General features: G+C 34.0%; 2 protein-coding genes, 2 long non-coding RNA genes and 3 pseudogenes across 11 annotated transcripts; 2 read left to right on the top strand and 5 right to left on the bottom strand.

Annotated features, from left to right (window-relative positions):
- Positions 1-6: 6 nt before the first annotated feature.
- On the bottom strand, positions 7-5,328 carry LOC104706835 (transcription initiation factor TFIID subunit 5-like). 6 transcript variants are annotated; one of them, XR_015563817.1, is made up of 19 exons: positions 5,047-5,328; positions 4,620-4,701; positions 4,447-4,525; positions 4,231-4,328; positions 4,080-4,136; positions 3,876-3,963; positions 3,664-3,773; positions 3,441-3,548; positions 3,209-3,360; positions 2,920-3,030; positions 2,779-2,848; positions 2,652-2,688; positions 2,345-2,500; positions 2,178-2,254; positions 1,974-2,085; positions 1,292-1,557; positions 738-833; positions 582-654; positions 7-294 (listed from the first exon to the last, which is right to left on the bottom strand). XR_015563817.1 is itself a non-coding variant. In XM_087461588.1 (19 exons), exons 1-19 carry the CDS (start codon positions 5,217-5,219, stop codon positions 238-240), a joined length of 2,007 nt encoding a protein of 668 aa, XP_087317714.1. In that variant the 5' UTR covers positions 5,220-5,328; the 3' UTR covers positions 7-237. The 6 variants fall into 6 exon arrangements, 4 of the variants coding, with proteins under 4 accessions (XP_087317714.1, XP_087317717.1, XP_087317716.1 ...); XR_015563818.1 differs by having other exon boundaries at positions 4,972-5,292; XM_087461588.1 differs by having other exon boundaries at positions 1,974-2,090.
- Positions 5,329-5,865: 537 nt separating this feature from the next.
- On the bottom strand, positions 5,866-8,050 carry LOC104706832 (cytochrome P450 71B11-like; annotated as a pseudogene). The gene is made up of 3 exons (XR_015564776.1): positions 7,978-8,050; positions 6,676-7,565; positions 5,866-6,588 (listed from the first exon to the last, which is right to left on the bottom strand). The product of XR_015564776.1 is annotated as a cytochrome P450 71B11-like (transcript).
- A 949-nt stretch (positions 8,051-8,999) lies between these two features.
- On the top strand, positions 9,000-11,383 carry LOC104706833 (uncharacterized). The gene is made up of 4 exons (XR_754497.3): positions 9,000-9,052; positions 9,204-9,552; positions 10,067-10,916; positions 11,040-11,383. It is a non-coding gene; the product is annotated as an uncharacterized LOC104706833 (long non-coding RNA).
- Positions 11,384-20,121: 8,738 nt separating this feature from the next.
- LOC104706831 (putative F-box protein At3g10790 pseudogene) lies at positions 20,122-21,644 on the bottom strand (annotated as a pseudogene). The gene has a single exon (XR_015563347.1). The product of XR_015563347.1 is annotated as a putative F-box protein At3g10790 pseudogene (transcript).
- Positions 21,645-22,576: 932 nt separating this feature from the next.
- LOC147939826 (uncharacterized) lies at positions 22,577-23,318 on the bottom strand. Its single transcript, XR_015563799.1, has 3 exons — positions 23,182-23,318; positions 22,842-23,087; positions 22,577-22,758 (listed from the first exon to the last, which is right to left on the bottom strand). It is a non-coding gene; the product is annotated as an uncharacterized LOC147939826 (long non-coding RNA).
- Positions 23,319-24,800: 1,482 nt separating this feature from the next.
- Positions 24,801-26,213, bottom strand: LOC104709370 (cytochrome P450 71B13 pseudogene; annotated as a pseudogene).
- A 965-nt stretch (positions 26,214-27,178) lies between these two features.
- Positions 27,179-27,770, top strand: LOC104709369 (uncharacterized protein At4g04775-like). Its single transcript, XM_010425995.2, has 2 exons — positions 27,179-27,349; positions 27,409-27,770. The coding sequence occupies exons 1-2, from the start codon at positions 27,179-27,181 to the stop codon at positions 27,685-27,687; spliced, it is 450 nt and encodes a 149-aa protein (XP_010424297.1). The 3' UTR covers positions 27,688-27,770.
- The last annotated feature ends 8 nt before the right edge of the window (positions 27,771-27,778 follow it).

Raw genomic sequence — 27,778 nt, 5'->3', positions numbered from 1 at the left:
TGGGAATTGTGGGATAATCCTACATGGCAATATGCTCCCAAGTGGAAGATAAGAGATTCCTGGATTGGACACATATGGGGCGTAGTTCATTCAAAGAATATCATCATCTTTGGGAGTAAAGAAATGAGAAACGAAAGCTACAAACAAGTAAATCTTTGGAGATAACTATTCTACTTCTTCTGATCTACAACAGCTTGTAAGAATGTTAAGCCAATAATATCTGATACCATTGTTTGATCAGCTTGCGGGTTTAGAGATTGCTCCTGCAGCAAACAACAAATTCCTCCGAGAAAACTGCACCAATGTAAAACCTGGGTTATAGTATATGTATATGCTTGATCAACGAGCTTTGCAATCCTAGGGGTTAGGTGAAAGGTTCTATATGATGGAAAAGTTTTTTTTTTTTGGCACACACCCTGAAACTTTGGTTCTAATCAATGTTTGTTCAGTAATTGTCGGGATGAGTTTATTTACTAACAAGCACAACGTGACAGACTTACCAGAGAATCCAACAATGAGAACTATCTTAGTAGTGTTCTGAGAATGGTGGAACTTATTCTAGTAAAGAAAGCGTAACTTACTCGGAGAGCATGAACTGGTGTGGACTTGGTGGGGAAAGTCCTGAGTGAGCGCAATCTGTTCGAGTTCACATTCCTGACACAATAAATATATTTGTAAACAAAACAATCTACTCTTCAAAAATAGCAATGATACAACTTTGGAAGAAGCAAACTCACTTTTCCTCGGCCTTTGTTGATTTAGTACTTGAGGTGACGTCCCACAGTTTCACTGTGCAGTCTGCGGATCCAGAGGCCAGAAGAGAGCCCTCACCGCTGAAACAGAAAAATAGGTTAGTCAGAAGTTCTAGTAGTTCTTGAGTGATCGGAATTGCGGTTTCACTATTCAAAGCAAGCAGACTTGACCAACCAAAGCCAGTCATTCCATTAACGACTCAACAGATATTAGCGCTCTAAAACTTTCCCCAACCCATGACAAGAACTCCTCCGTAAAAGTTAACATAAGAGTGTGTGTGGCTATAGAAAAATCTACCAGTCCAGTAGTAAGTTGAACCAATAGACATAGAAATAGCCACACCTCACAACTCTAGTTCAAAACCCTGAACTACCTTTAAACAATGTTGTCCTAGAACAAACTCAGATATTATAAGCTATCAACCAAAACAAATACTTCGCTGACAAGGGATCATAGTACGTTTTCTTTGGATTTCACAAACTCAAACAAAAACTGAACGATCAAAGAATACTGATTGCTTCTTGTCTCGATCTCTCACCTGTAAGCGAGACTCCAGACACATGAGTTATGGCCCATGAGAGGTGTGATGCAGCGAGCTGTTGATAGGTCCCACATCATTATGGTGCCATCTTCATCACCGGATGACATATATCTCCCATCTGGAGACATTGCCAATGATAAAACCATACTCCTGTGCCCAATGAATATCCGGACACATTCCCCTGTTTGCACGTCCCAGAGTCTAACTGTCTTATCACTAGAGCCGGTTGCAATGTAGTTACAATTGGGATGCCACTGTACACACTGAAATCAAATTCATTTGGTAAGTACAACGAAAGTCATGTCAATGTACATCCAAAGGGAAATTAATATATGCTAATCATCTGTATTAATGTCAATCCTAATAATCCATCATAAGCTCATGACTTCAGGTGGACTGGCTAACAACCTTTGGATCAACTATAAACTCGATGATTTATAAGTTATTACTGCCAATGCTACGTAAAATCAAAGTGGCAACTATTCTAAGTCAATAAAGAATCCAATGTGTTAACTAAAGCATTTTAAACTGTGGTAAATTTAACTCCAATTGCATACCAAAACGCTTTGAATTTTATCCATGCATGAGTTAACCACTCAAGTCTCAAATGGTCTCTTTAATTTTTAAACCTTTGCAAATTAAAACCCAAACTATGAAGGTGATGGAGTGACAGACTTACATCGACATCGGATAGATGCCCTGCCATTATTCGGAGAGGTTGTATTCGGTCCATTGACCAAATCCGTGCAGTACGATCATGAGAACAGCTTGCAAAGTAATGCCCAAAAGGACTAAACTGCACCATGAAACGAGTATATAACATGTCTGTCCACCATACATTGCAATTTAAGTAAGAAAAACATGTAAAATTGAACAGTTATACCTGGACATCCCATACAGGGTAATTATGACCCTTGTAGCACACAAGATTGGCATTTAATTGTGTGCTCCAGAGTCGTACTGCACATATGAAAACATGAATTGTAACTAAGAGAACTCCAAACTAATGAGAAAGTATATGGATATGTAGAAGGACGGACATATACATACTTGTTGTATCTGCTGAAGAAGACAAAACAAAATCTCCTGGAGGACTGAAAGTGGCCGAGTAAACAGGCCCTGAGTGACCCAGTAATAATGTATAATTTCTTCTGCCATTTGGTGCTATGGTTGGATCATTTGTATCATTTTCACCCTGCAAAGCACCTGGAACCAAACAACTTAAATACAAACGAGAATCATGCAAACCCAACAAGGGACGTGTATGAGACAAATTCATTCTTAATTGTAGATGTCAATAACATGTTCCCACAATGAATGCTATCATAAAAATTATTGTTTCAGAGTAAAAACATACCACTGCCAGTTTGTCCTATCTTAGCCATGTCCCAGACCTGAACACCATGATTGTAACTTAGGCATCATTAAAGAGAGGAAGAAAACGAGAAAGGGAAACGTATCCCAACCATCCAAGACGTACATACCTTTATTGATGAATCTGAGAACCCACCAGCAACCAGAGATCCATCATGAGATATAGATGCACAGTTTAACCTGGGAACAATAACAGAGTGAGTACAAGTTGCAAATAAATAATACAAACTAGGAGGAGAGGTGGACATTACCCGTTATGAGTATTAACAAATGTATAAAAGCTGACAGATGGCATTGCAACACTACTCAACTGCACACGGTTTCTCAGGTCTTCAAGGATAGATTGCTCTACATCTGTAGACCTGACAGAAAAAAAAAAAGGAGATGGACAAAATTAGTTAATGTTAAAGTTGGTTGAGTCTTTGAGAGCAACTACATTCATTTCTCCTAATCAATCATGCATCACCAACAGATATCACATGTTCATCCCTTTTTTCATCACATCCTAACACAAAAAATGGGTAAGGGATTCGAAAGTACATTACTGGCAAGGCAAGTTCTGGTTTTACACGTGGCGTTGGTGGCACTGTGCTGGTCTCCAGACGTGCAACCTTTGCTGTTGCATTTCCCGCTTTGTCTTTCTTTAACTTTTTTATTGAAGAGCCTTGCTTTCCACTTTCAGTGGATCTTTTCTGAACACAGTACCAATATACAAGTAAATATGGGCTTTCTAGTTTAAAAATTACTGATCTAAGTTGAAGTTACGTATCACCTTACTATCATCCGCATCCCCGTCTTTACTTTCTCCTTGCCCCTTCTCAGAATCAGACAGTAGACCTCCAGTCTTCTCAAGGCGATCTTCTAGCGAGTCTTCAAGCAACTGTTAAAAAAAAAACTATTTAGCTAACGAATATGCAAATCTATCATCTTCCCAGGAATGGCGCATCAACATGTATCAACTCCGGAAAAAAAAAAAGCTTTAGGGAAACACGTACTCCCCACTGTATTTCTTTTTGATTGATGTGATTAGCTGTGTCTTGAAAACTCCCAACAATGGTGACAGCCTCTATGTCATCGGATGAGGAAGTAGGCTGTCCCGAGTAGACTGCAACAAATTACCCATGATCAATCAGTGGATTCAATCTTCTACTCAGATATATGCTACATGCTATGCTAATGCATATATATGAGAAAGAAACACATTTACCTTGGAAATTGATGTGCTCGTTTATAATACCAAGCATTACTGTTGATTCTGTCCTATGTAGATACTGAAGTAACAGATCATATGAATACTGCAACATTCAGCAAGCATATTAGACGTCTGCAGTCACGGAATTCAGTTAATCAGAACAGGAACCTTAAAGCATTTGCCTGTTACAGCTACTAGTCATTTCACACTTAAGTCTACCTGACAAATTTTGATGTTGACCTTGCTTTTTCTAAGAGAACGAGCAAACTCCATCTCCTGATAAGAACAAAGGTCATAAAGAAAGTTGATAACTAAACAAAACAAATTCCATTCTCGACATAATACGACTATATAATGCTAGCTTTAAAACCTCTAGATGAGATGGAGCAAGAACGCCTTCCAGTTTCTGAAGATCCCGTAAGTGTACCATTTCATGATCTTTGCGGAAGCTGTTAAAGAAGCCCCTTGCTGGTAACAAGAAAAGTATTGCCCATAGTGGCATAAGTCACACTTGTTACAGACATCTCATACTTAAGCTTTAAATAAAAGAATACTCAGAACATCTAATTATAATCTCGAGAAATACCCTCTTGAGTGTGACCTTTTCCCACCAGATCCATGTAACAATGAATAAACACAGGATACATCACTCGTAGCAATTCATGCTACAAATCAAAAAGCACCTTGTCAGTTTGATTAAGCTCCATACAAAATACACAAAACAGCCAAAGGAGAAGAAAAAAAAAACAAAAATTCCACCTTATATAAATCCAGTGAATTATAAGCCCATGACCTTAGTTTGCTGTAACACTCACGGTACCGAGTTGGATCATCTTCTTGTCTGGAAAACCAAATGAATCACAATTTAATAACCATTTTCTCTACAGAACCAATTACATGAAATCGAAACACAGCAATTTAAAAAAAAAAAAAAAAAAAACCCTAATTTCTTTACAAATAGAATCAGAAACCTCAGTGGGATGTATTCAGAAAACTTAAATTTGACAGACAAATTGATAAAAAAAGGTTCACACAACAGCTTCACCCAGAAAGTGTATTATATCAATTAGTCGATGCTCAGAAACGTTACAGCTGACATAATTTTGCTTACGGTTTCAAAATTCACAAAAACAAAATTCCCCCAAATTGCAAACACCAGAGAGAGAGAGGGTGTGAGAGAGATTACTGGGAAAAGGAGCGAATGAGCTTGGTGAGCTCAGGATCGTTATGGTAGTCGATAGAACTCAAACTGCTACCATTGTTGTGGTGATGAAAGTCTTCGAGGTCTTTAGCAGCGCTACTGAAGCCTTTCTTCTTCAAGTAACCTACAACGAACTCGTTGATTTGCTCTGGATCCATTCTTCTCCCTCTCTCTCTCTCTCGATTCAACTCGCTCTGACTCTCTCTCTCTCTCTCTCTCTTTCACTCTCTCTCTCGTTAAGTTATGTGGTCAGAAGATATATACGGCGGAGCGTTTAGAGTATTTTCTTGGCTTTATCGAAAATGGGCCTGTTTCAATGGGCTCATTGTGGCCCAAATAATGTTTATATATCTGATTAAAATTTAGTTATAATTTCAATTATCCTTATATGTAACTTTTGAGTGCAATTTTTACCTTTTTTAAGGGAAAATAGATATATAAATATCTATTTTTGAAAATAACTAAATCCCCTGTATAATAAAACTTAAATACACAACTTTTTTTTGTAGACTATATAATATGAGTTATAAGATTAATTATTTGATTATTTGATAGGTTATATGTTATATGAGTTGTAACAATTACTTAAATTTTGATTTCAAATTTTCTTAAAAACGATATTCCAAAAAAAAAAAAAATCTCCACATAATATTTAGGTTAATTAGGTTATTTTGCAGGTTTTCTTTGTTTCACTATGTATAGTTAATTTATTATACAAAATTAGAGACTAGTTTGGCGATCCTTATAAAAACAAAATTGTGGTTAATTACCGCTCTCATTAAATATCAATATTTTTAATGATACTTTATGGAAAAAAAATCTTATTGGCCAATCATCAAACAATTTTCTTTAAGACAATACTATAAGATACTTCCAAAACTTTACATTTTTACTATAAAAAGATAAAAAAAAATAAGTCCATTGGGTAAGAACAGGGATAAGCTCAAGTGGAACTTTCTTAGGACAAACAAGTCCATATGATTCTTCAAGATCAACATCTTCTGCCTCCATTCCTTCGGGAAGTTTCCAATCAAAACGGTAAAGAAGATTGATAAGAGTCAAGTGAACCAAAGCCATACCCATGCCAATGTTAGGGCACATTCTCCTTCCGCTACCAAACGGCAACAACTCAAAGTTTAAACCTCTATAGTCCATCGGGCTGTCCAAAAACCTCTCTGGGATGAAAGCTTCTGGATCTTTCCAAACATTTGGATTCCTATGAACAGCCCATATGTTGACATGGATCCATGTTTTTTCTGGAATGTCATAACCTCCGATCGTTAAATCTTTTGAAGCCTCTCTTGGAATTAGAAGTGGAACAAGCGGTGTTAGCCTAAACGTTTCTTTAATCACCATTTTTAGATACTCAAGTCGTTCTATATCTTCTTATACAATATCGTCTTTGTTTTTTATCACGTCTCTCACCTCGGTTTGCACTTTCTTCAAAACTCTTGGGTTTGCAATTAAATGTGTCATTACCCATGTCATAGTTTGTGCAGAAGAATCTATTCCAGCGTTGAGAATGTTCTGTAATAATCAAAGTCACCAAGATTTTAAAACTTAATGCTACATGTGAAGCGTAAAGGTATAGAATGAGAAATTCACATTACTTACCAGAAGTATTCCTTTGGTGTGGTTTCGAGTAAGGTGAATGTCCCCAAGTCCAGTCTCTCCTCTTTCCATCTTGAGGAGCAAGTCAATGATATCATTAGTAATACTCTCATCTTCTATGTGACGATTTATAGATTGATAAAAAAATGTGTCCATTGCCTTAAAAATCTTCTCACATCTACTATGTAACCCTGTTATCCTATCGATGATTTTACCAGTAATCGGAAAGTAATCTGCTGCTGCAAAACTCCCCACCACCTCCATGGTTCCTTAAATGACTTCCTCATACGTATTTTCAAATTTGCTTCCTTTAAGAATGAAACCAAATCCAATTCTACAAATAATACTTCCTGATAGTTTCATAAACTTCTTGTTCAAGTTAACCGGTTTCCCCAATCAAGCCGACTGTTTGATGAAATCAACGAAGGAAGCAACTTCTTCTTCTCTTATATGTTGAAACGATTTTACCCTTTTTGCTGTGTAGAGTTCAACAACTGTCATCTTTCTTACTTCCCTCCAGTATTTACTATATGGAGAAAATCCGAGATCTTTTAAATTGTATGTAAGTCTTGCAGGATAAGTCATATAAGGTCGCGAACAACATTCTACGTCAAATGTTTTTAAGACTTCCTTCACTGTCTCTGGTGTAGATGCCACAACAGTAGACACGCTTCCAAACTTGAGAGACATTAGAGGCCCATATTTTTCGGATAATTTGAACATGGAACGATGAGGTTTTGATCCCAATTGGTGCAAGTTGCCAATTATAGGAAGTCTTCGTGGTCCAGGAGGTAGATTCTTCTTGCTCGTTCTCTTGTTCTTTACAATGAATATGAATGAAAGGAAGACGAATGCAACAAAGCTATACCAGTACCACAAACTCATTTTGCTGCCTACACAAAAATGAATAGCTTAATTTATTTGATTATCTTAAAAGAAATATAAATAGCATGATGAGTGGATCATATAACACAAACAAAAAAGAGAAGTATGTTTAAAGTTTGCTTAGAGGAAATTGGATTTTAAAGACAATTAACAACAGCAACAACAACAAGAAAAAACTCTAGTCTTGTTTGCCAAAAAAAAAAAAAGAAGAAGAAGAAGCTTTAGTCTTGAAGTTTTTGTAATAAATGACCCCCCATAGATGAAAAATATAGAACCCCATAAACTTAACCACGAAAGCATCATCACTCTGTTTTAATGAAGATTCCTAAATTTCTTTACACGATCAAAAGTACATGCATCATTCGAATAAGTAAATAAAAACAATCATAGATAGAGAGACGCCGAGATCGGTAGGATTACCTTTAATTAAGTCTTATGCTTTGTGCCGAAGAGATGGATAGAGGGAGAGATAGAAAATACTATAATTATAGTTTTATCCGCATCCAAAAAGGTACATGATTTTTATACGAATTTACTTTTAGATAGTGACCACACATATCTTGAATTTTAAAAATGTGTAATAGAGTTTATACTACAAGAATCAAATACGCAATTTTTTCCCACACGTCAACTTCTTCTGTCCACGAACGATAAATATGCAACTCAAACCCACCACATTATGACTGTAAAATGCTTCTGTTAAACGAAATTCAAAAGTATCAGATTTTTATTTCGGAAACCTAAACATCACCTTATCTTGAGAGTTTTGGCATTATTCGTTTGTGTGGACACAAACATTATTCTTGATCAAATAAACTTAGCTTGAAAGACTTCCATGCCACCACATCCTTGAGATTGATTTTTGTGATCGACTGATAAAAAAGACTCGGAAAAAGCTCTGTTTTTAGAGAGTCTATGTACAAACTATTTCAAAGAAGAGACAATAACTACAAGTTTTTCATTATGTGTAATAATTTAAATTTAATTTGTCAAATGAAAATTAAAAACATATGAACAATCTTATTATATAAAGTTGGGTTTTGAAAGTTAGTCATTAACAAGATTTTGACATGTGTCAAGTTATAATCTTAGATTTTAACATGTGTAAAAGTTAATATTTAATAAGAAGATTTTGATTACAACAAAAATAAAATATTTTGTTTTTAAAAATATTAATAATGTAAAAAGATAATTATCAAAATTTACAGAATTTATCAAAAATAATACAATTTTTTAAAATAATTATAAGCAGATTATATATATATTTCATAAAATTCAAAATTATAATATTATTTACTTATTTTTAATTTTAAGTTATTAATTCTACAAAAAAAATATAGAAAAAAAGATTAAGGAAAATATACAGTTAATTATTAATTCTAAATTTTGAAAATACTCACTTCTATATAAACATAGATCGTCTCATATTTAAATAATTTATTAAAAAACACTGCTTTCAGCTTTGTTTAATTGAGAATTTTTCTCTAATGGGAAGGTAAATTTTTCTTATTTTTTAAAACCAAAATTTTCTCGTACTTTCTACTTTTTCAGTTGGGAATAGGTAAGATTAATTTTCATATCATATCATTATGACTGTAAAATGCTTATGTTAAACGAAATTCAAAAGCATCACATTTTTATTTCAGAAATCTAAACATTACCTTATCTTGAGAGTTTTGGCATTATTCGTTTGTGTGGACACAAACATTATTATCAAAGGGTATATCATCTCTCTCAGCTAAGTAATACAAAGCCCCATCGATGCACACCCCATCACATAATCAAAGGGTATATCATCTTTCTCAGCTAAGTCGTCCTAAGGAAATTTTTATCTTTCTCCACCTCATATCTCCAGCTCCAAAAGTAACAATTCTATAAAGACCAGGCTCAGATGGAGAAGCAATGTATAATACCTTGTATTGCTTGTTAATCGGGTCAAATCCAAAAAAGCTATACCCCTCTCTGTAAGCATACCGTCCTGGTAAGATCGCACAGGTAAGAAATATTCACATTAGCCAAAAAAAAAACATTACGTACGTTGTTGGATTTTTTTTTTTTTTTTTTTGTGACCAAGAAGAAAATCACGTTTAAATTTGGATTACGATGATCAAAAAAGAATAAATTTGTCGTGATGAGCTCAAACGCAGAAACCTCTAATTTCTTATTATTTTGTGAAACTAAGATCATATATTCTATTATTTGTCCACATCTCGTTCGTACATTTTAATAACATTACTAGGAGATATCCCGTGCTATAAAACACAAATCAATATTTTCTCCAAAAATTATAAGATAATATTAAAAATTATTATTATATTTATTTTAAAAAGTTATTTTGTTTGAGACAATATTTACTTTTAATATTGTAATTGTTTAGTAAATCTATATATATTTTTAAAAAAATACTAATTATTTTATGGTATTATAGTATTATAATTTTTTTGATGTATATTAACATTTTATATTTCTTGTTGTATTTTTTCTTTTCAACCAAACATTAATTAAAAAGATACCCCAAAGTTGGTAACCCAAGGTGGAGGAAAAGAATTTACAAAAGAGGATGCAGAAACTAAAGATCTAGACGACCGGGTAAGATAATCCGCCTTCAAATTCTCTTAACGTGAAATCTTGAACATGGAGAATTTTGGGACAAAGAGGATGTTTGTTGTATTTTCATCATTATTTTGTGAAATATTTAAAGGCAATTAACTTTTATATTCTAATTGTGAGCAAATAAAATTTATTAATTTATCAACTACATAAATTTTGTTTTACCAACCTGCCGATATGTAACATTAAAATACACATTTTTACTTCATAGATTGAGTAATAAATCTTTGTTTTTTAAAATTCAAATCACACCATATACAGAAAAAAGTCTACATATTTATTTATCATATGTATATATGATAATTCAAAACAATTTGTAAATGAAATTAATGGAAGATGATAGGAGAATCATAATTTAAAATCTTGACAAAATCTTCCAAAGAGAGTTATTAAAAGAATAATTTGGATACTTAGATATAAAATCTTACTTTTTAAAATTATACGAATCATTAATCCCGCGTCCAACGCCGATCATTCCTCTAGACCACTCCCAAATGAGTTTCAAGGAAGAGGTAAGCTGTCTAATATTGTTCATTGTGATGGGTTATTGCTATGCATCTTTCGTGGTCCCAAAAGACTCGCTGTTTGGAACCCTTGCTTTAACCGAGTTAGATGGGTCACCAAACAGAGTGCATCTTATGCATTTAATGATTATTACGGCATTGGATATGATGGTGCATCTCGTGATAACTACAAAATCTTGAGATTTTACAATGAAGATATTTTCGAAGACGACCGGTCCTGCACAAGTAAGTATGACCCACCGGTTGAGATCTATTCTTGGAAAACTCTTGACATTCCTTTGGATTGGATTGTAATCTCACCGTGTGATGGTGTGTCCTTAAAAGGAAATATGTATTGGATTGCTGCAGAATATCATGGCCCACCATTTATCCAAAGTTTCGATTTTTCCACGGAGAGATTCAAACATATGAGCCTAATTCCTTTCGTCGAAGGTCCATATGATAATGTAGCCTTATCAGCTTATAGAGGAGATAAGCTTTCTTTGCTTCGCCAACACATATACGAAGAACATGATCTAGGGGAGATTGAGGTATGGGTCACAAACAGTGTCAAAGATAGGGTTGTTTCTTGGACCAAACTTTTTGTTGTGTGGAGACCTGATCTGCCATCATTTGATCTCGGGGAAGATCCTCCTCATTCGGTGTTTTTTATTGACCAAAATAATAGGATTAACGTTACATGTTCTGAAATATTAGTTACCAGTGGAAGCAAATGCGTTTGCGTCAACTTATACATTATTGGAAAAGATGGATTCCAAAAAAAAAGAGATAGAAAGACATATGGAGGAAAAGGTATAGACGTATAACTCTGGTTATATGTATCTTCCAAGTCTAGTTCCGGTCCCGTAGTCTGAGGATCTGCCCCAAAAAAATAAAAAACATACTGTTAAGATTAATGGTTTATGATATATATATATAAATATATATATTGTCGACTTTTGAGCCACAAGAGACCGGCCCATTAGCCTAATCACTACATTCGTAGGAAACGGAACTTAAATATCTGGTTTATGATATATTTTATGCTCTAACTAAACTATATTTGTGTCTCATTTAAATTTAGAATAACTATTTTATGATTATTTAGTATTTAATTTATAGTTTTTCATTTTGAATCATATTTAGTTTTCTTATATTTTTCACAAAATGTAGTTATTGGTATTTTAATATTTTAAAAAATTATTTTAGTAATTTTTTTTATTTAAGCGTTGTCATGTCCGCTAGTTAATCAGTCATAAATCTTCTACAAAAACATTCATTTTTAACCGTTAAATTAGTCATTTATAATACTTAATATCGCGTGAAATCGCAACCGTTGCATTTAAACAAGTGAAATCTTAAATAGTATCTTGACTTTTTCCTATACTAAATCTGATATTAACATATATTAAATTATTAGTGGTTAATCAAGTCTGATACTATGTATAATCGTATGTTTAGATTGACTTAAAATGAGAAGAATGGTCTTTGAGAAAGGCCTACAAGCTTGGCTTGCAACTCGTGTCTAACGACTCAACCTCTAAACTTTGTCTCGTCCTAAAGTTTTTTTTCCAGCATTAAAAAGTCCTAAAGTTTTTTCAGCATTTAAAAGCAATACTCAGTTATTAGCTGCCAAAAGAAATGTAAAAAGTTACTTTCCCTTTTGAATACAGACAGTTTCACATTTTATTCGAAAAAAAAAATGATCTTGATTCAATAAAATCATCTTTCATTTATCCGGTAACATATTAAAGACTTTTAACTTTATCTTTGTTATGGCAGTTTGAAAAACTTACTGATACAGTGTCAAAGATAGGGTTGTTTCTTGGACCAAACTTTTTGTTGTGTGGAGACCTGATCTGCCATCATTTGATCTCGGGGAAGATCCTCCTCATTCGGTGTTTTTTATTGACCAAAATAATAGGATTAACGTTACATGTTCTGAAATATTAGTTACCAGTGGAAGCAAATGCGTTTGCGTCAACTTATACATTATTGGAAAAGATGGATTCCAAAAAAAAGAGATAGAAAGACATATGGAGGAAAAGGTATGGACGTATAACTCTGGTTATATGTATCTTCCAAGTCTAGTTCCGGTCCCATAGTCTGACGATCTGCCCCAAAAAAAATAAAAAAACATACTGTTAAGATTAATGGTTGATGATATATATATATAAATATATATATATATATATATATATATATATATATTGTTGACTTTTGAGCCACAAGAAACCGGCCCATTAGCCTAATCACTACATTTGTAGGAAGCGCAACTCAAATCTCTGGTTTATGATATATTTTATGCTCTAACTAAACTATATTTGTGTCTCATTTAAATTTAGAATAACTATTTTATGATTATTTAGTATTTAATTTATAGTTTTTCATTTTGAATCATATTTAGTTTTCTTATATTTTTCACAAAATGTAGTTATTGGTATTTTAATATTTAAAAAAAATATTTTAGTAATTTTTTTATTTAATCGTTGTCGTGTCCGCTAGTTAATCAGTCATAAATCTTCTACAAATACATTCATTTTTAACGGTTAAATCAGTCATTTATAATACTTAATACCGCGTGAAATCGCAACCGTTGCATTTAAACAAGTGAAATCTTAAATAGTATCTTGACTTTTTCCTATACTAAATCTGATATTAACATATATTAATTTATTAGTGGTTAATCAAGTCTGATACTATGTATAATCGTATGTTTAGATTGACTTAAAATGAGATGTCAATTCCATAATGCACTAAAATGCTGAGGTGTCTCGCAATGCCAGAATTTTTTTAACAATTCGTCGATTCTCATAAACAGACAAACTGATATAAAGGTTCACACAAGTGTATTTTAACAATTCGTCGATTCTCATAAACTTTCATCTGACATAATTTGCTTACGGTTTCAAAATTCACAAAAAGGTCCACCCAAATTGCAAACACAAGTCGCATTAAAACATAAACGAGAGAGAGAGAGGGTGAGAGAGAGAGAGATTACATGGGAAAAAGAGCGAATGGGATAACAGATGAACAACCTGTTAGTGATTTGAGTGGCGACCAATCTTCATACCATAAACATGTTACGAATTATTTCTCTCACATATCTTGATAGCCTTCCCATGCTGATGTATGTGAAACTTCACTTTAAAATCTTTTAATTGAAAAGACCACACAACGACCGAAAGTATACAGTTAATCAATATAGTTTTTAAGATCGATGCCACTAAGAATAATAGCTAATACAAATTTATACTATGAAAGTTGCTCAACTCTCTACATTTGAGTGCAACATCAGTATGTGAGAATGTGCTACCTGTAAGCACAACAAAAAATCCTACACTTTTGGGCTTCTCTTACGTTTTAGAAGATGGTATAACTGCTCTAATAATAAAGATCAGAATTGAGGAAGATCATTATTGTAATACCGGGATATATTAACGTTTTCTCTGTTACCTACACCTCTGGAAGAAGATGGTCAGACTCTCAGAATTCACTCAATTGGCTCTTTTCAGTTTCATCTTCTCTATCTTATGCATTCTGCATACTAGACTAATAAAATGTTTGTTTCATGAAGACTCCTAGGCCAAACAGAAGCCATTCCCCACCAAAGTCTTCGGCAGCCACGCAATATGACATTGAAATCTAGATAAATATATATCGCTAAGGTATTGTACGCATTGATGATTCACCCTCATGGGATATCCAAACAATAAGCCACAGGGAATGATTACAGTGAGATCGATGAAGGATGTATTTTATTAGAAGATGAGGAGAGGAAAAACTAAAACTGCTAAGAAGGTCGACGGTTCTTCTAAAAACGTTTTAGCTTTGAGACATAGGAAAACTGAGAAAGGCTGGCTAAGAGACTGTTCAAGGATACCCTCACTGTCTAACTAACACTCACTAACACTCACATATATCCAAGATCCTTAGAGTATCTTAACTGTCTAACTAACACTCACTACAGAATCCTCTTTTGAGAGCTTTGCTCTTATCTGTTCTCAATGTCTCTTTTTTTAATTGTTTTTAGGCATTATTCATTAACGAAACTAAGATTTAACCGGTCGGGTGTAGAGTAGAAATGTTGTTTTAATTTTTGTTTCGTAGGTGGAAGAATCAGCTTATTCCTGTAGGGTCTTAATTAAGATGGTAGCACAATGATTACTAAACTCATTATCCGAGGAGATGTAAAAGCCTTTGATCTGCCAAATGCATATTGTCAAGGTAAAATCCTCAGAGATGGTTCTCAATTATGTAGAACCGATTTGTAGTTTTTACGGTTTTATAAACATATCCATAGTTTTTTATAGCTCTAGACGTAGTCTCCTCATTTGAGCTTTAAAATCATCCTGCAACAAAACAATCATTTTCATGAAATATTTAATATTATAGGTAAAAATAATGGGTATACCGTATATATACGACCAATATAAAAAACAGATAGACTTTTGATTATAATTTATACGAAGCTCTGAGATGAATAAGATTAAGAAGTTCAATCTTCTCCTATATAGGATTCTTGAGAAGAATGGTCTTTGAGAAAGGCCTACAAGCTTGGCTTGCAACTCGTGTCTAACGACTCAACCTCTAAACTTTGTCTCGTCCTAAAGTTTTTTTTCCAGCATTAAAAAGTCCTAAAGTTTTTTCAGCATTTAAAAGCAATACTCAGTTAGCTGCCAAAAGAAATTTAAAAAGTTATTTTCCCTTTTGAATACAGACAGTTTCACATTTTATTCAAAAAAAAAAAATGATCTTGATTCAATAAAATCATCTTTCATTTATCCGGTAACATATTTAAGACTTTTAACTTTATCTTTGTTATGGCAGTTTGAAAAACTTACTGATAAGGTTTTTTCACTGGTAAGGTTTTATATCCAAGGCATCAAACGGAAAAAAACCAAAAAAAAAATAGTACATACACATCCTAATAGTTTAGAATTTATTGTAGGTTTATAGGCGAAGAAATTGTTGTGGATGGCTGTTCAATACAAATCATGAGCACGAGTAATGCAAAACGCATTCAAAAGTAAATTAGTTAGGGTAAATAAATCTCCAATAAATATTCTACGTACGATATCCCAGAGAGTAAATTTTATCTTACGCGATGCTTCATCATATATATGCTAAAAGATTTCTTCTGAGGCTGTAGTATTTTCAGCACTATGTCAATCATGTTCGGTACTCGGGTTAAAGCAAAACCACTAACAAGCAGACTCTAAATAACAAAATACACTGATGGATGTTGCAGCAATCCTAAATAACAAAATGTTGTTGAGATCCTCTTCCCATTGAAAACAAACTTGAATCTATTTAGGATCAAAGAGTAGGGAGTTCTCAAGAAAGAAGATGAATTTATATTTTCAAAGTTTTTTCTTAATCTAAAACGTTGAAAAAACTAAAGTACAAGAAAAAACTCAAACAATGCTAAAAATAATTGATTTAAAGAAAACTCGAACTGCACTTAATTAAGTAGAGAAAACTGATTTCTCTCCCACGTAAGTAGAGAAAATCTAATATAAAATACAGAACCGCTTGCACGGTTGTAGTAAATTCTACATGATGCTAACTGTAAAGGTTTATAATCTATACTATAAAAGTTGGCTAACTCTCTCTATTTGAGTAATACATTATTAGTGGAGAGAGTGTCACCTGTCTAATCTATCATCATTAAAAAAAATCTAAACTAAAAGGAATATAAAATATCTTTTATGTCTTTTTTTTATATATATTCCAAAAACAGTTTCAATATTCACATAAGAAATTTAGAGAAGCTTAGAACATGTCCCAAGAAAGTAGATGTATCACCAAAAAATAAAAAATCAACGGGAGTGAATGAAAGAGTCACTTCTTCCTCTTGGCGTAAACCATGAATGTATCGACATAAGGTTTAGTGTTTCATAGTATATAATTGAGAAGCGAAGATATCTAAATACTTAAGCTTCTTTTGAATGAATATAAAATTTATTCAACCAAAAAACTCTTTGTTACAAAATATGCATCCTTAGATCAAGCTTTCATTTGAAATAAGTTTCTAGAAATTTTAGACAAGAATTATAGAATGTTTAAATCTCTCAAAACAAAGTTGTTCATGCATTTATCTACAAAATGAGAGAACCTATGTAAAGTATTAAAAAAAACAATGTCAAAAATATATTTTTCAAGATTTCCACAATTAAAAAAAAAACCAAAGATAAATGAAAAGAAGAAATTAGTAGCACAATTGTTTTAAAAAAAAGTAAGTCATAAGCCCTTGCATAGCGCGGGTATTCATCTAGTAGAATTAAAAGAGAAAGAACTATGGCCAAGACGAAAAGAAGAGTTGGAGTTTTGATTTTCCTAAAATCTAATACAAAAAAAAACATAAATAAAAGCGGTTAAAACTATAAGACTAAAGTGTTGGACGTTTGGGAATCATCTCAGATTTTCATGGTTCTAAGCAAATCAAGTGTTAAGATCTAATGTAAGTAACTAATCAATTCGGTCTAGGTTCTCAACTAGAAAACACGAATGAACTAACAACTTATAGATCACATGAAAAAGTCTAAAGTCTCCAGACTATGTTACTCAATCTGTGCAGGCAACGATGCATGTCAACCAGCAAGTAAAACGAATACGTTCACCAAACTCGCAACTCAACTTACGCAGGTTACGACCTGAAGTTTAGGTATAACATTAGTTCAGAGAACTAGGATAACACGGTTAGCGCTCCCGTTCTCTAGATCAGTGCTTGGTGATTAATCCAAACACATGCATTAAGGTAAACATTTCTGCGTGGACTTCACCGATCTCAACAAAGCTTGTCCCAAAGATTGTTTTCCCTTACCCCATATAGATCGCCTTGTGGAGGCTATAGCTGGAAACCAATTGCTGTCGTTCATGGACGCTTTCTCCTGATACAATCGAATCTCGATGAGCCCGTCAAATCGGGAGAAAACTGCATTCATAACAGACAAAGGGATTTATTGTTATACAGTCATGTCGTTTGGATTAATGAACGCTTGGGAGACTTACCAACGGCTGGTAAACATGATGTTTGCCGACCTGCTCGGCCGGACGATAAAAGTCTACATCGACGATATGTTGGTCAAATCATTAAACGCTGAGCAACATGTCCAACACCTCGCAGAATCTTTTGACATTTTAGACCGCTTTCATATGAATTTAAATCCGACAAAATGAACATTTGGCGTAACCTCGGGCGAGTTCTTGGGATACATTTTGACCGAACGGGGGATAGAGGCGAAAACAAAGCAAATCGAGGCGGTGCTCGGACTCCCGTCCCCGACTAACAAATAGGAAGTACAACGCCTGACCGGTCAGATTGCCGCGTTAAATCGGCTCATCGCTCAGTCCACAGACAAATGTCTTCCCTTCTACCAACTTCTACGAGGGAACAAGGAATTGCACTGGGACGAAGACTGCGAGGTCGTCTTTCGAAGGCTTAAGGAATATTTGACCAGCCATCTGATAATTGTCAAGCCTGAGGAGGGGGTGATACTACTCATCTACGTCTCTGTTTAGTCTGTGATGATTACTGAATGTTTTTCTTTTGGTGTAGTGTACTCAAACAGATAACAAAGGCAACCCATTTGGACTTGGATCACTTGTGGAGACTCTAAAGAAAATAAAAAGGATAGAGAGTTACGCTAGCGCTTCTCCATCAACTCTTGTGGAGCTTCAAGATCAACTTTGGCGCAAAGATTTCTGAACACTAGGCTGAGAATGCACGAATTGATCATGAACACCGAGAGTCTCAAGCTTAGATGAAGAAGCTTTTCCTCTTCATGAAAGAAACAAATCCCAAGTTCGAAGCTTTTATGGTTTCTGCTCCTGAATCATCCACACCTGCAGCCACACATCCAGCTACCGCGCCTGCAACCACTGCACAACCCACCGAAGGTTGCACCACACCAGTCACCACACCAGACTAGTACTTTAAATCATCATTCCTTTTGATTAATATCATTTCAAAATCCGAAATTAATTAGATTTAGGATTGCTACACCGTGACTAATATGTGACCAAACCAATTCACAAAATGTGACTATTTTGTGACCAAACCAATTTTAAAATGTGACCACTTCGTGACTAATCCAAATTACTAAAATTGTTGCTAAACCTAGACTCTTAAATTAGTCTCAAAACTGTCATAAGCATAGGACTTTTTTATACAAACACAAAAATGTCTCCAAATAAACTTTATTGTTGCAATTTAGTCGAAAATGTGCAACTACCACGACCCGTCAAATATACGTCGCTAATAGACGACTATATTATAGAGTCTGAAATCCGTTGCAAATAAGCGACCTTGTTGCGACCAACAAATTTTGCGACTGTTTTTTAGCGACCATCTTAAGTGGTCGGGAAAGAGTCGCAAAACCCTTATTTGCGACCATTGAGGGATGATTATTGGAGTCGCAAATGGCATGTTTTTTTGTAGCGGAAAATTTTAAAATATGACTAATAGAAATTTTATTTTTAAGGAACAAAAAAATCTCAAAAATTAGATTCAATGATTTAAGTTTTTAATTGCTAAAATATAGATTTTCAAACGTAGAAATGACCTCAATTGATAAGACCAGATTTAGATCCTTAGTTTAAAAGTTTGAATATATGAGCTATAGTGACAGAAATTTTAGTTTTAGGAAACAAATAAAAAGTCTCAAAGATTTTATTTCATTAACTTTCCACAATTCCCAAAATGTAGATTTTCAAATGTAGAATTGATTTCAAACAATAGGTTAAAATCTCCGAGCACGAACGTGTGTGATGATTTAGTCAAACATAATTAAAAAAGATTCAAAGTAATTATTGAGGTAATTTTACTCTTACGCAAAAGATTTAGGGGGAGGAATTGGTTTAGGATTTAGAAAGAATTTTAATGACTTTATGTTCTTGCTGATTGTTAAAATCATAGAAAATTGAAAGTTAAAAATGAAGGATTCTAAGAGATTGTTTAGGAAGTTTTTTAAAATCTTGATGATTTGTTTTTTCTAATCTTGTAAAATCTTTTTATTTGATGAAAGAGTTTTCATGACTTTTGTTATGAAGGAAATGATATAAAATCCTAAACCAATAACATAAAATTTGAATTCATTAACAATCCAAGATTCTTTTGTTTTACTTGAATAACATAAAACTTTTAATGACTTTATAAAACTCTTAATCCAATAACACTAGATTTATCAAGATTTTAGATAACTTTTTACAAATCCACAACCAATAACACCAAATTTTTAAAGAGTTTTTAAAAGTCTTGATTGAATAACAACATATTTTACCTAACTTTTAAAGTCATTAAAATTCTTTCTAAATCTTAAACCAATACCTCCCCCTTATAAGATGGGTGATAAAAAAACATCTAGCCAACAACACTAAACTCATCATTCTCGCAAAATAAATCAAATTAAAAAACCAAAGCAGTATAAGCTCCACACAAAATCATAAATTATTTTAAACAAGTCATAAAATTGCAAATGCATAAATTCAAAAGCATACAGAACCATTGTTGATCATATTCCAATATGGATTAGTCTTAAACAAACAATATCCGATAACTTAATTCAAAAACTTGAAAGAAAAAAAAGAAAGAGAAAGAGAGAGATTAGTTCAGCAGACAACAACACCAAAGAAGTAGTTTGTTGCCTTACAGTTCCAGAAACATAGGACTCTCAACATGATCCAGATAGACATGTATATGCGTTAGGTGAGTCCCAATTCCTTCGATCTGGATTTTTCTAGCTTTGTTTTCCTTGAGATCGTAACATAGTATATAGAACGGGTCTGTGACAAAGGCCGGTGCAAATACAAGCTCGCCAGTGCCAAGTCTACCCCTTAAAATGAAAAAATCAAATTCACCATATGAATCTGTCCAAGAAGGAATCACGATTGAAACTGGTGACCAATGTGGTTTGCTGGCATCTTCAAGAACCCACAAGTCAAGTGTACCAGTGACTAACACATTCGCCGCAGCTATCTTTTCGCCGTAGTGCGACAGATATTGGACATACCCGTCACTGGGTAACTTAATGACACTAAACTTTTCAGAACCAACATCAAAGCACATCAGAGAAGGAACTTTGCCTATCCAAGCTATATAATACACAACCCCATTGCTGCATAGCCATTGAGTTCTAGGATTAGCAAAATGGGGATGCTTACATTCGATCTTTCTCCATTCCTTTCTCCTAGCTCCTAGAGTGAAAACTTGATGCTCCTGCGACACAAGAACGCTTGATGTACTATGACATGGCACCGTCATGCACAACACTTTGTATTCACCATTAACAGGATCATATCCAAAGAAGTAGTTTATGTCTTTCCTCACAGTTTGGACTCTCGGCAAAGTAATAAATTGACAAGTAGTAGGATTCCCAATCATCACTCTATTATTATCATTCAGACAGCACAGCAAGCCGCGGACAGGTGGATAAGATTCAAACCAGTCATCGTGATTCAGAGGGTGACAACTGACCGTTTGATGATCAGAAGATGGATCCTCCTGAGAGCAAGAGTAGAAGAGCTGCATCTCATTGTCTCCACGGACGGTCAATGAGAAAAGGATGCGTGGTCGAGCCATAGATCGATTCAGGTACAAGTTGGTGAAACGTTTGCTACAGACTATCGATGACCAGGATTTAGAAACGCTGATGAACTTGGAGATGCATTTGCCCTTCAATTTCATGAGAATCTCCTCTTTTATTTCTACAGGAATCCTCCTCTCTTTCGACCCAAGCCGGATCATGGCTGTTTTCAGCTTTGCTCACTCTTTTTGTTGTTGTTTACTCTGAAACACTAATCTCTTCACAGATTTTGGAGATCTGAAGATAGACCTCTCACTTCTTTTTTTATGGTGGACAAGACCTTACCACCAAATCGTATACGCGGAGGCGTGGATGGATTTAGACCGATGATACTTATTAGATTCTCAGTATGCGTGTACGGATCTAGACCGATAATTTGATTAATTCTTAGTTTGCAAATATGACTCACATCAATTTTAGTTTTAGGAAACAAATTAAAAAGTAAAATAAAATGTTAGATTTTGGAGATTTGTATCACATTTTTTTAAATGGTGGATAAACGCTTATAGCACCTAATCGTATACGCGAACGCGTGGACGGATCTAGACCAATGAATTTATTAGATTCTTAGTTTGAAAGTTTGAACATATGAGCTATTGACATAGATTTTAGTTTTAGAAAAAAAATTGGATTATATTTAATCAATTTTCTAAATTGCTAGAATGTAGGGTTTTCAAATGTAAAAATGATTTAAAACTATAAGTAAAAAAATAATAATAATCTCACAAAATAAGATGTAATTTTGGATTTAAAATAATGTTTAGACATTATTTTGAAATGCATAAAATTTCAACTTATAAAATTAAAATAAATATTTCGTTTAAAATATGCCTACAATACGGTGTTTGGATATCCCCATTTAGGGATGTTGTGGTGGGTAAAAAAACTCAGCCCAGCCCAAACCCAGAAAAAAACCCACCCAGAAAGAAACCAAATTCAAAAAATCCGAACGGGTTTTAAGTCTGGTGGGTAAACCCGAACGGGTTTTTAGTCTTGTGGGTAAACCCGTGAGTACCCAAATTTTTTGTCTTATGTAATATATTTTGCATTTTACATTATATATTTTTGTGTCTTTAGCTTTTTGGTACCAAATGTGATTATCTTATGTATTTTGTGCATTTTATTATATCTGTAACAATTTTCAAAAATTTATAATCTTCTATCATATAGATAAAGTATACCAAATATATTTAAGATTTTTGTTAACATAGATAAAACCAAAAGCATAGATAAGAATAGTCAAAAGCATAGAAAAATATCAAAAACAAAGTCACAAAAAATAACAACAAATTTTTTCTCATTCTTCCTCCTCTTCCTCCTCTAGTTCTTCCAAAACCTGATCAGAATCTAAACAACAACAAAACAATGGAATTTCTGTCATAATGTCATAATTACATCTTTATTCTTAAGTAACAATCTTAATTTTATTTTATTTACCTTGGTCTCATACTCATGAGCTACAGCCACGGATGTAGTATCTTCAACTTCATCATCAAAATTGTCTTCAATGTCACATGTAATTAAAAAATATAAATCAACCAAGCAAGGGAAGTTAATTATGAATTAAAAAAATATGGATTCTTACCTTCTAACTCAGCATAACCACTTAACCAGTTTCTTGTACATAATAAGGCTTGAACATTTCTTGGAAGGAGACGGTTCTTGTAAGGATTCAATACCCGACCTTCAATGCTAAACGATGACTCTGCTGCTACTGTGGTGATTGGAATACTGAGCACATCACAAGCTAGAGAAGCTATCACCATAGCGTTGCCCACTGCCTTTCCAATAGCTCAAAACCTCCATGTCAGTGAAAGACTTCAAATCTAGCCTTGGATCATTCAAACAATTTTCCAAATTTGTTTTTGTGTTGTCAGAACCAGGTTGTCAGAACTATAATCTAGAAGAAGAAGAAGCTTTCTTACCAGTGGAGACACAAAAATATAACCCAGAAGAAGAAGCTTTCTTACGGTGGCTGAGAGAGACTTATGGTGGCTGAGAGAGACTTATGGTGGCTGAGAGAGAGAATCGATTTTAGGGTTAGTTTTAGATTTTTATCACATGTGATTTTTTTTTTCTTATAGTCTCGTGGGTACCCATAACCCAATAAAATAAACTCGAATGAGATTCTTCAATTCGGGTACTCGAACAGTTTTAAACCCATAAAATTTTAACCAAAAAATCAGATCTTTGGGTTTCTAATTTTTCACGGGTCCCGGGTATCTATCGGGTTAAAACCCACTCTTATGTAAATGGGGAACATAATTTTCCACCGTGATATATAATAATCAGCCTTTACATAATACAATATTAGGGTGTTTCACCACGGCATTCCGTCAGTTTATGTATTTTGGTGGCCAATTATGTAAAATCGAGGCACCCAATCACCGCATTGTAGGAATCTTATGTTCTTCGTTTATACATCCTAAGACACTTTATCCTATTGTCACACACGCTCCTACTTATTATTTTTTTAGATTTATGGGTTTAGTGGGCAATCAATCATAGATTTGCTAAATGCTTGATAAGATTGCAAGGCAGACATGTAATTTGGCTCAATATTTCAAATGAAAGTAATCATAATTCTATTGTAAACGATTTAGTCAAATGTAAAACGAAAAATTTGACAAAGAACAAAGAAAAAAATTATAACTATTTTTATTTTATAAAGTAAACTATTTTCTCTAAATCATTGAGCTTTTCCCACAAAATCGAAAAAATAAGAAAATTGAGAGGTCGTCACATCAAGGATTCACCTGAAATTTGTAACAGAGTAAGAGACGTTTGTCTCTTCTCTTTTAGAGAAAACAGAAATGAGAAATAAACTCTAATTGACTGGAACTTGTTATTTACATCAACTACAACATTGAGGTATATAGAAAACAAACAAACACTACTACATCATAATGAGTTGTGTCTCTTTGTACTTATAATGAGTTGTGTCTCTTTGACTTATGACTCTTGGATGAAACGACACAAACCAAAAAAGTCACGACTTAAAAACGTTGCGACTCTGGAAACTCAATTATCGACCAACAGTAAAACTCAAAGAGGAGAACCATGAGATTGAAAGTGACAAATTACCTGGAGACTAAAGAACTCTTGGAATATCGTAACTGACGGTGGTATCTCTACGGAATCAAAGGAGAAATCACAACTATGATAGCCGGAACAATAAAGCAATCACTGGACAGGTAAATGCAAAATGAAGTTTGTTAAAAGAAGAAAACAGGGTTTGTTAATTAGGAAGCTCTATATATGAGAGAACGAAGAAGTGTTATGCTTGAATGAAGCAGTTCACAATATATGAGACAGCGAAGGAGTGTGACGCTTGAACGAAGCAAATGTGAACGTGTGGACGCAATCCTTGGCTGCAAAGGGGTGAGAAGAAAAAACTATTTCAACTGTAACATCAATTTTCTTTTTATCTAAACCGTTAGATTTAGCAGACCCTTAAAAAAGGATTTGCTATTATATATAGATATATATATATATATATCCCTTCCAAATCAAAGTGTTACATTTTGACTATGAAAATATAGAATTAAGTCCATTGGGTAAGGACGGGGACAACCTCAAGTGGAACCTTCTTAGGACAGACAAGTCCATATGATTCTTCAAGATCAACATCTTTTGCCTCCATTCCTTTGGGAAGCTTCCAATCAAACCGGTAAAGAAGGTTGATTAGAATCAAATGTACCAAGGCCATACCCAGTCCTATACCTGGGCATATTCTCTCCACTACCAAACAGCAACAACTCAAAGGTTAGACCTTTATAGTCAACTTGGAAATCCATAAACCTCTCAGGGATGAAAGGTTCTGGATCTTTCCAAACATTTGGATTCTTATGAAGAGCCCATACGTTAACATGGATCCATGCTTTCTTTGGAATGTCATAACCTCCAATCTTTATATCTTTTAAAGCCTCTCTTTGAGCTATAAGTGCCACGGGTGGGTTTATCCTTAATGTTTCTGTAATCACCATTTTCAGATACACAAGTCGTTCTATATCTTCTTCTGTGATATCATCTTTGTTTGTGATCACTTCTCTCACCTCTGCTTGTGCTTTCTTCATAACTCTTGGGTTGGTAATCAAATGTGTCATCACCCATGTTATTGTGTGGCCAGTAGTGTCTACGCCACCAAGAAAAATGTCCTGTAATTATCCCAAAAATAGATAATTACTTAATAGAAGAATGAAGTTACAAAATTGAGAGGTTTCCTATTACTTACTATCAGAATTGCTTTGGTGTGGCTTCGAGTAAACTCAAACTCTCCCTTTTCCACCTTTAGCAGCAAGTCAATGACATCATCATTACTACCACCATCTTCTATGTGATGTTGTATAGATTAATCGAAAATGCATATGTAGCCCTAAAAACCTTCTCACATTTGCTATGTAACCTCGTGATCCTATCGATGGTTCTACCAATAACCAGGAAGTAATCTGATGCTGCAAAACTCCCCAGCACCTCCATTGTTCCATGAATAACTTCTTCAAAAGTATTCTCAAGTTTGCTCCCTTCAAAATTAATGCCAAATCCAACTTCTTCTTCTCTTATGTTTCGAAATGATTTTACCGTTTTTGCTGTGTAAATTCCAGCAACCGTCATCTTTCGTATTTGCTATACGGAGAGAACCCAAGATCTGTTAAATTATATGAAACCCTTGCAGGATAAGTCATATATGGTCGCGAACAACAATCTTCGTCAAACATTTTTAAGAGATCCTTCGTTGTATCTGGAGTTGACGCCACAATAGATAATATATTTCCAAGTTGTAAGGACATTAACGGTCCATATTTTTCTGATAATTTGAACATTGAGCGATGAGGTTTTGACCCTAACAGTTATTAAAAATAAAAACAGTTCATATGTATAAACTGTTTTTCTTTTGGTTAAAATATATATAATGTTTTTGTCTTTTTGGTTTTCATCTTTTTAATTTGCGCTCCATAGTTTAGATATTTTCTTGGGTTAGTTTCTCAAACGTAAAGAACTACAAACAACATCACTTTTAAACTTTGGATTACGATGATAAAATAATGAAATTCGTCGTGATGAGCTCAAACGCGGAAACTCCCTAACTTAATTTATTGCAGACACTTCTATTTTCGCATGATTTTATGAAATTAAGATCATATCCTTCTATGGTCTACGTCTATTTCGTACATGCTAATAAGATTATATCTAAATTAATTATTGGATTCTAATTTATAAAGTATTTGGAGGACTTTAACAAAATCATCAAAAGTGAACAAGTGAAAGATTTTTAAAGATTACTAGAGACTATTCTATAGTTTTGTTGATTAGTTTTTTAAAATCTTGTAAAGTGTTCCAAACCATCTCTGAATTTTTGTGATAATTTTTTTGACTTTAATTTGTAAAGAAAATGTGTAAAATCATGAACCAGTAACATAATAATTGAATCCATTAACAATCCTAAATTCTTTTGTTTTAACAGAATAACATAAAACTTTTATTGACTTTATAAAAGTTTGAATCCAATCACTCAAATTTATTAAGATTTTAAATGATTTTTTACAGATAACAAACTAATAACAGGGAGACGGCCGATTTCCCCACAAGAACTATCGTATCGAGCCAGATAGAGCCCGTTCTTTACCCTCGGTCTATATGTCCCTGAAAAAAAAGTTCAAGACCAATTTCCCCTCGAATCCAAAGTTCGAAAGCTATATCTCCCCGATTCTGGATTATAGCGGTATAATGTCTAAACCCAAGACCAAACCATATATATCCCAAAAATAAACCAATTGTTGAACCAAATTCCTCCACCAACCCGACCCGCTTATCATGAAACCCAGAATCCCCAAAAAAAACCTAAAATCAATATTTTCACTTCTTGCATAATCGATTCTTCTTCTTGAATTTGCTTCTTCTTTCACGAGTTCGAGTATCACAATGAGTAATGTATCAACAAATTCCACCGAGTCAAGTTTCCGTGCAAGAGGAAGGGTTATCGTTGTGCCAAAGAGATGTTGGTGCGGGGAAGGAATCATGGCTTTGACATCGAAGTCCGATTTGAATCCGAACCGGAGATATTATCGGTGTGGGTTTGCAGTAGCCAATAAGGTAACATTTTTTTTTTATTTGTTTTTCTAATTTCGTGTATAACATTTGGGTTGTTGCAGCTTAGAAACGATGAACACACATTCAAATGGGCTGATGAAGCTTTCGTCAATGAGATAGATACATTAAATGCAAAGACTGTTGAACTTGAGAAGCAGCTGAAAGAGATCAGAACAGAGAGGTTTGAGTTGGAAAAGATGGTTTATGAGAAGACGGAGAAAGAGATATTTGAGAAGGTTGAAGATGCTTTGGATGAAGCCAAATCAAGCAATAAGAAAATGATGCTTATCATAGTCTTCTTATGTATGATCATGATTGGTCTCAGTAAGATACTAGGTTGAATAAGAGATTCAGTGTTGTTGTTAGTTTGTTGTTGCTATGAAGACAATTGTTGTTAGTTTGTTGTTGCTATTGTGGTAATGAGAATGAGAA

The sequence above is a fragment of the Camelina sativa genome, chromosome 8 (genome assembly GCF_030686135.1).
Source record: "Camelina sativa cultivar CO46 ecotype springtype chromosome 8, ASM3068613v1".
Taxonomy (NCBI): Eukaryota; Viridiplantae; Streptophyta; class Magnoliopsida; order Brassicales; family Brassicaceae; genus Camelina; species Camelina sativa.
The sequence above is the reverse complement of the archived record's forward strand: the minus strand, read 5'-3'. Positions and strand labels throughout refer to the sequence as shown.

What these genes read in the sequence shown, in the direction of transcription:
- LOC104706835 (XM_087461588.1), bottom strand. Translation starts at nt 5,219, where the DNA reads ATGGATCCAGAGCAAATCAACGAGTTCGTTGTAGGTTACTTGAAGAAG. An exon ending in CTCATTCGCTCCTTTTCCCA is followed by an intron (nt 4,702 to 5,046) that starts GTAATCTCTCTC and finishes TTGGTTTTCCAG; the next exon opens with ACAAGAAGATGATCCAACTC. An exon ending in GGGATGCGGATGATAGTAAG is followed by an intron (nt 3,361 to 3,440) that starts GTGATACGTAAC and finishes TACTGTGTTCAG; the next exon opens with AAAAGATCCACTGAAAGTGG.
- LOC104709369 (XM_010425995.2), top strand. Translation starts at nt 27,179, where the DNA reads ATGAGTAATGTATCAACAAATTCCACCGAGTCAAGTTTCCGTGCAAGA. An exon ending in GGTTTGCAGTAGCCAATAAG is followed by an intron (nt 27,350 to 27,408) that starts GTAACATTTTTT and finishes GGGTTGTTGCAG; the next exon opens with CTTAGAAACGATGAACACAC.